General features: G+C 43.8%; 1 protein-coding gene and 1 non-coding gene across 4 annotated transcripts in view; one reads left to right on the top strand and one right to left on the bottom strand.

Moving 5' to 3' along the window:
* Smyd4 (SET and MYND domain containing 4) overlaps positions 1-7,765 on the bottom strand; it is a 59,274-nt gene that overhangs the window by 17,491 nt on the left and 34,018 nt on the right. For 2 of the 3 annotated variants that reach the window (XM_005349556.2, XM_013347006.2), the window contains exons 4-5: positions 7,294-7,383; positions 5,209-6,361 (exon numbers count right to left, since the gene is read on the bottom strand). In XM_005349556.2, the coding sequence (XP_005349613.1) occupies positions 5,209-6,361; positions 7,294-7,383 (1,243 nt within the window). The remainder of the gene's footprint in view (positions 1-5,208; positions 6,362-7,293; positions 7,384-7,765) is intronic. The other variant, XM_026780948.1, reaches the window with a different exon arrangement.
* Positions 2,882-2,984, top strand: LOC113456354. Its single transcript, XR_003377179.1, has one exon. It is a non-coding gene; the product is annotated as a U6 spliceosomal RNA (small nuclear RNA).

The raw sequence follows: 7,765 nt of genomic DNA on the forward strand, positions 1-7,765 counted from the left end.
GCCTGGCTCTATCTATCTTTTCAAGTCAGGGTTTCTCTGTGTAGCTTTGGAGCTTGTCCTGAAACTCACTCTGTAGATCAGGGTGGTCTCGAACTTACAAAGATCTGCTTGCCTCTGCCTCCTAGCGGTAGGATTATAGGAGTATGCTTTTGCTACACCCAGCTTTTTATGTAGGTGCTTCAGATCCTCACACTTGTACAGCATACACTGCTCACTGAGTGAGTTTTCTGGTAAAATTCCTTAGTAGAGAATGTTACCAAGTCACATCCCCAGCCCCTATCCAGAGACTGTTAGGTCTGCCAGATCTTTGTCTTTATCAAGAATCTTTAAACTGCGGCCTGTGGGCTAATTCCTACCTGTTGCCTATTTTTATATAGACTGTAATGGTTTTCACTCTGTGTGTGTGTGTGCTTGTGCTTAATGCAGTTTTGTCTGCATATGGGTGTAAGTGTACACGTGAGTGCACACACGTGTGACGGAGGTCAGAGGACAACTTCTGTGTCAATGCTCATCATCTACTCATTTGAGGGAGGTCAGCGGACAACTTCTGTGCCAATGTTCATCATCTACCTTGTGGTAGTTTGAATGTAACTGGCCCCCATAATCTTACAAGGAGTGGCACTATGAGGAGGTGTGGCTTTGTTGGAGTGGGATGGCCTTGATGAAGGAAGTGTGCAGTTGTGGGGGCGGGCTTTGAGGTTTCCTATGCTCAGGATACTGCCCAGTCAGTCAGTTGAGTGCCTGTAGCCTGTAAGATGTAGTACTTCCAGCTCCAGCACCATGTCTGCCTGCATGCCACCATGCTACCTACCATGATGATAAAGGACTGATCCTCTGAAACTGTAAGTGAGCTACCATAATTAAATGTTTTCTTTATTTTATTTATTTATTTTTTCGAGACAGGGTTTCTCTGTGGTTTTGGAGCCTGTCCTGGAACTAGCTCTTGTAGACCAGGCTGGTCTCGAACTCACAGAGATCTGCCTGCCTCTGCCTCCCGAGTGCTGGGATTAAAGGCGTGCGCCACCACCGCCCGGCTTTTAAATGTTTTCTTTATAAGAGTTGCTATGGTCATGGTGTCTCTTCACAGCATTAATAACCCTAACTAAGACAGACCTGAAACATGGTCTTTTCCTGTTCTTTGCTGTGTATGCGAAGCCAACTTACCCATGAGCTTTCCGGGGTTCTCCTGCCTCTGCCTCCTATCTAGTTACAGGAGCACTGAAGTTAGAGGGCTCACTTCATCCAGCTTTAGAAAGGTCCTGGGGACCTGAACTCAGGGTCTCACACGTGCATGGCCCACTGAACGATCTTCACAGCTGTTTTCTTATTTATTTGTTTTAATGTTTAAGTAATTGAAAATAAACCCAGAATAATTCTGAGTGTGGAGAATTACAAAAGTTTAGATTTCAGTGTCTCTAATGAACCTGGAATGAAATCAGGGCAGGCTCACTTGTGCCTATGCATTACCACAACTGTTTCAGGCCACAAGGCAGAGGCACACAGTTGCAACAGAGTATATGACCTGCAAACCCTAAAATGTTTATACCATCGGATGCTTCACACAAAGTTTGTGACTTCTGATCTACGGGACACAAGTTTTGATAGATATATCTACCAAATCCCCAGGTAATTATGTAATCTTGGTTTCTAGATCCTTAATATATTTGCCCAGTCAAAGTCAGAATGGCATACTAAATTTTCTTACAGCAAAGGAGTTTTGCCAAGCTCCTTCTTGTACACTTAGCCATTTTTGTTTTATAGATACAATCTCTGTTTCTGAGAGCTAACCCTGATAATATATTTCAGTATGGAAAGTCTCCTTTATAAAAATAAAATGCTTTGATTTATTATATATCTTACTTTTGAGTTCTGCTATTTGCTTTTTGTTTTGTTTTGTTTTGTTTTTTTCAAGACAGGGTTTTTCTGTGTTACAGCCCTGATTGTCCTGGAATTTGCTCTGTAGACTAGGCTGGCCTTGAACTCACAGAGATCGCTCGCCTCTGCCTCCCTAACGCCAGGATTAAAGGCGTGTGCCACCACCACCAGGCTGACAGACTCACAGTCATTGATTATCTTTTGCTTTGTGAAAATACATATTCTGGGGGGCTGGAGGAATGGCTCAGTGGTTTAAGAGCATTGCCTGCTCTTCCAAAGGTCCTGAGTTCAATTCCCAGCAACCACATGGTGGCTCACAACTGTCTGTAATGAGGTCTGGTACCCTCTTCTGACCTACAGATATACACACAGACAGAATATTGTATACATAATAAATAAATAAATAAATATATAAAAAAAGAAAATACATATTCTGGGCTAGCAAGATGACTCAGGGGGTAAAGAGTCTGCCATGTAAGCCAGATGCCAGATTCCCTAGCTTGATCCTGGTGCCCATGCTGATGTGCTGGCATCTGTAAGCTCAGCATGCTTAGGGTAAAATAAGAGGTAGAAATAGAAGTTTAATGTATGAAGTATAGGGGCAGAAATGAGAGGCAGGAGAAATTCAACTCCTGAAGAGCCGTCTCCTAACCTGTGTACATATGCTGCAGCCTTCACACAGCCTGTCTGTCTTTCTCACACACAAAAGTTTAAAAACCTTTCCCCCTAGAATAATTTCAAAAAATTCAATTCACAATTTCACAATCACACAATTTTAAAAACCGCTAGCATACTGTCCACTATGTGACTAGTGTTCTTAATTTAAGAACACAGAGAACCTCAAAACATAAAGTAGCAACCACTTATATTGCAGAGATTTTGGCTATCCCAATGTTTATGTACTCTGTGTGGGGCGGGGCGCATGTCATATGTGTGTGAGGGTGAGAGGAGCTGGTTCTCTCCTTCTTCCACATGGGTCCTGAGGCTACAACTCAGGTCTTCATACTCGCTTCAGCAGCACATCTACTAAAATTAAACAATACAGAGACTATCAGCACAGCCCCTGTGTAGGAATGACACGCAAATTTCAAGTGTTTTATATTTGATTTAGCCAGATAGTGGGGCACGCCTTTAATCCCAGCACTTAGGAGGCAGAAGCAGATGGACTGGAGTTTGAGACCAGCCTGGTCTACAGAGTGAGTTCCAGAACAGCCAGGACTACACAGAGAAAAACCAAAAACCAAACCAAAGCGAAACAACTGAGGTCCTCAGGCTGAGAGGCAAACACCATGACTGGTGGAGTCATCTTCCTGGCCCAGACCTGGATGTTTCTTTAGCAGTGGCTCAAAGAGGCATAGAAGGCAGAGAAGAAAACAGACTAACTTGAGATGGGAAAAAGATACATGTCCCAAAGAATGCCTACATACTGCATAATTTGGCAGCTGAATTAAGTTCTGTAGAACATATACATAAAAAGGAAAACAAAATTTAGACAACGCCACATGAGAAGGCTTAAGAGCTAGCTTCCATCGTTTAGTTAGGCTAACAGAGTGTTAATCTGTCAATAAATCCTAGGTTTTATCTACTTTCCCCTCACTTAACAGATTACCTAGAAAAGGAGATTCGGAGATGGCGCAGTGGTTAAGGGTACTTGCTGCTCTTTCAGAGGACCTGGGTTTGATTCCCAGTACCACACAGTGCTTCATAAGTGTCCATAACTCCAGCTCCAGGGGATCTGAGGCCCTCTGATCTGACCTCCACAGATACACATGTGGTACACAGACATACACAAAACACTCATAGATATAAATCTTTTTGCTTATTTGTTAGTTTGAGACAGGGTCTCTATATAGTCCTGGCTATCCTGGAGCTTGGTATGTAGACCAGGCTGGCCTCCAATTCACAAAGAGCCTTCTGTCTCTGCCTCCCAAATGTTGGCATTAAGGGACTGTGCTACCACACTTGAAAAAAAAAAAAAAAGAAGAAGAAACAAAATAAGCAAACAAAAGAACTTAAACAGCACTTTTTTCTCTTCCCTTGCAGGTATTTGTGTGGTGTTCGTGCAGATCTGTGGGTGGGTGTGGCTGTGAGCATGCCTATAGAGGTCAGGAACTGATATCAGTTATTTCCCTTTACCACTCACTCCGCCGTACACTCTGAGCCTGGGTCTCTCCCTTAAATCCAGAACTACCAATCTGGCTCATCTGGTTAGCTAGCTTGCTCCAGGGATCCCGTTTATCTCACTGTGCTGGAGTCACAGGCAGGCTGCCATGCCTGCTCAGCATCTGCCTGGGTGCTGGGGATCTGAACTCCAGGCCTCATGCTGTATAGCAAATGCACCACCCACTGAGCCATCTCCCCAAGCCTTCAAAGGCATTTTCTGATAAAATGAAGATCACTCAATAAAAACATTGGAAATGGCTGGGAAACAGCTCTTGCTGCCAAGCCTGACCACCGGAGTTTGATCCCTAAGACAAACATGGTAGGGGAGAACTGACACCGGTGGCTGTGACATGTATACCACACAGAAAATAAATAAGTCTAAAAACATTTTTTTTTTTTGGTTTTTTCGAGACAGGGTTTCTCTGTGGTTTTGGAGCCTGTCTTGGAACTCCCTTTGTAGACCAGGCTGGTCTCGAATTCACAGAGATCCGCCTGCCTCTGCCTCCCAAGTGCTGGGATTACAGGCGTGCGCCACCACCACCCGGCCTAAAAATATTTTAGTTTTTAAATTTTAATTAATTAGTTAATTAACATTATTATTAATTTTGAGACAGGATGTCACTATGTAGCCTTGGCTGGGATCTTGCTATAAACAACAGGCTGTTCTTGAATTCAGAGATCCACCTGCCTCTGTCTCTCGAGTGCTGGGATTAAAGGCGTGCGCCACCACTGCCCAGCTCGTTTGTTTTTGAGACAGTCGTTTCTCTGTGTAGCCCTGGCTTTCCTGGAACTCTATAGACCAGGCTGGCCTCGAACTCAAATTTGCTTGCCTCTGTCTCCTAACTGCTGGCATTAAAGGCGTGCGCCACCATTGTTACCTGGCTCTGGCTCCTTAGGTTTTTAAGAGACAGGGTCCCATGTAGCTCAAACCTGCTATATAGCTGAGGCTGTCTTGAACTCCTAATCATTCTGTCTCCATCTACTAAACTCTGGGATTACGGAAGTGCACACAAAGCTTCCTGATGATAGAATGATAATACAAGAGAGCTGTGTTTTCCTTTTGGGTTACTGATTTGTTTGATACTAGTCTTCTTTTGTAGTTCTTTTCTCCTTAAACATTAGCTCTAGAAAACCCAGTAACATAAGGCGAAAAGCAGATTTCCGTCTTACCTGTGTGCTGGATGGAGGTTATCGCCTGGGCATTGCACTGCAGCTGCAGCATGTGCCGCAGCATGGCTAGTCCCCAAGTAGTCAAATCTGCACACAATCCTGGGCTCACTGCTTTCCACTTGGAGGACATGGTTTGGGCCTGCATGCTGGCTGTTTTGAGCGGCCTGCACAGGGCAGAGACACTGATGGCGCAGATGAATCTGTGTTCCGGGCTATGTTTCTCAGTATGAGGCAGAAGGCTGAAGACAGCATTATAATTACTTTCATACTTGCCATTGACATTACATCCAGGAACTGGGGGTTCACCTATTTTGCTGTTCTCTTCACTCTCCCTCTGATCTGTGTACCTAAATGTCTTGACCGGATTCTTGTTTTCAGGTAAACAGGTATCTCTGTGACCAGTCTCATCACAAAGCATCCTTACAACTCTGTCAACATCTTCAAATCTGGTTAACAGAGTCATCCTCAGGGCAACATGGCAGAAGACCCCAAGTACAAGAAGCAGCCCCCCCAGAGGACACTCTGTGCTATGGTAGCACTCCCATGCCTCCTGCATACATTCCTGGCTGCAATACCTGGCGTAGCTGCACCCGCCACAGGGTACTGTGGCCAAAGTGTGCTTCAGACATCGGTGACAGTAGAGGTCTCCATTGGTAACTCTGGTATCCCACTTGGTCTCTAGGCCATGGTGCAGTGGTGGCATTTCTCCTGGGTTAAGAACACTTACAAAAGCATCTTCCTTCACCAGGAGTTCTCCCGGGAGAATGTCTTTTGTGGCAACTAGATGGCGGCCTTTCAAAGGGTCCATGTGTAAGCTGACAGACAGCGATGCCCCAGAAATCTCTTTGTTCTCTTCCCCCAGGGCCATATCCTCAAATGCTCTGGTGAGAGCTGCTGGGAAGGTTTCTGGGAGACTCTCCTTCTCTTGGATCTTCATTTTCAGGTGATGGAGGTTCCTCTGCAGAATCTGATGAGAGGAAGGCACCAGCGTTGGCTTGGCAGCGAGGCTGCTTTCAAGATCAGTGATGGTTTGCCTCGCCTCCTGCAGTCTCCCGAGGTTCACCAGGCACTCTATCTTGCGCAGCATCATCTTGGGTTGCAGTCTTTCAGGATACCCATGCACATCTGCTCTCACTATGTCTTTAAGACATGCCTGAAAAAAAAAAAAAGGAATTCCGGAATGACTCCCAGTTTCTACTTTCCCCTATGTACTGAAAACTGAAAAGCCACAGACATGTAAAGGGTCACAATAGTGGACAATTTCAACTGAGAGCTTAGGCCTTAGATTACACCCTCCATTCTGCTTCCTAACATTTCTTCCCTCTTCCCTTTCACCTTCAAGTATATTTTGAAGCCAAAGAAACATGTATTCACTACAAATGAGTAAGAAGTTAGGTGTGATCTTATGCAAGCAAGTTAAGTTTTGTAATGTCTTTTGTTTTCTCATCTGAAAGAGATGGTACATCATTTTAGGGATGAGATAAAGTAATATATCTTAATGATAGAAGGAACTCATGGATGTGTCCAATAAATGGTTACCATTATCAGAAGTAAAACAGACAATCAATATAGGAAGGTGATAAAGGGATAAATGCTTCCTATGTTCTTCTAAACCTGTCCTTAGGAGTCCAGTCTTTCTTCCATAGGATCCAGAGTCAGATTCTTGAATCTTTTTTTATTATTTAGAGAATATTTTGTTATTTTCTGTAATCAAACTCATGTAGATGAGACTGAATATTTAATTCAGTGCATCACATATGTATAAATGGGAAAATTAAGTTTAATGTGCCTAGACGAATATGGCTGTTGATTCCTGTACAATGCCAATTTAACAGGGTAAACTGGGATGCCTTTTTCCGAAGCTGACAGCACAGCTAAAGCTGCCCCAAATTCAAACTTTACACACACACACACACACACACACACACACACACACACACACACCCCTATCTCCAGGGCCTGTGGACAGTGCCATAGCTTTTTCTTGTCAACTAACACTGTTCTTCATGGTCTCCTGTGAGAGGGGACATGAGTGAGTAGAAGCAGCTAGGACATAGGCAGGACACCAGCTAACTCAATACTCACTTCATACTGACCCAGATGGAAGAGGGCTGCAGAGCGATTGGCATAGCACAGTGAAATATCTTCAGTGTTAGGCCTGGAATGCGACACTCCCTGAAAAATAATGAGCTGGTCAAAGGAACAAACTGGAAGTAGCGTTTCTAATTTTTTCTGAAAATGAAGGACCTACTGCTAATACTGAATGGAATTGTAAAATAAAATTACTGACTCTTTTCCAACTACTTCTCTTTCATTTTTTTACCTTTTAGCAAATCTCTAAAGATCAACGAGAAAATAAAGATTCAACACTGTATACTGTAGCATCAAATATAGCTTCTGCCACATTTATCAGTTTATCTGGGCTGAATGAACTCACTGTCACCCAGGCTAACTTTGAGTTTATGACCCCACTGCCTCAATTCCCAAGTAGCTGGGATTACAAGCCTGTGTCACCAGGTCCAGTGTAAATGGACCAAACTTTTTTTTTTTTTTTTTT

The sequence above is a fragment of the Microtus ochrogaster genome, chromosome 7, assembly GCF_000317375.1.
Source record: "Microtus ochrogaster isolate Prairie Vole_2 chromosome 7, MicOch1.0, whole genome shotgun sequence".
In the NCBI taxonomy this organism is placed as follows: Eukaryota; Metazoa; Chordata; class Mammalia; order Rodentia; family Cricetidae; genus Microtus; species Microtus ochrogaster.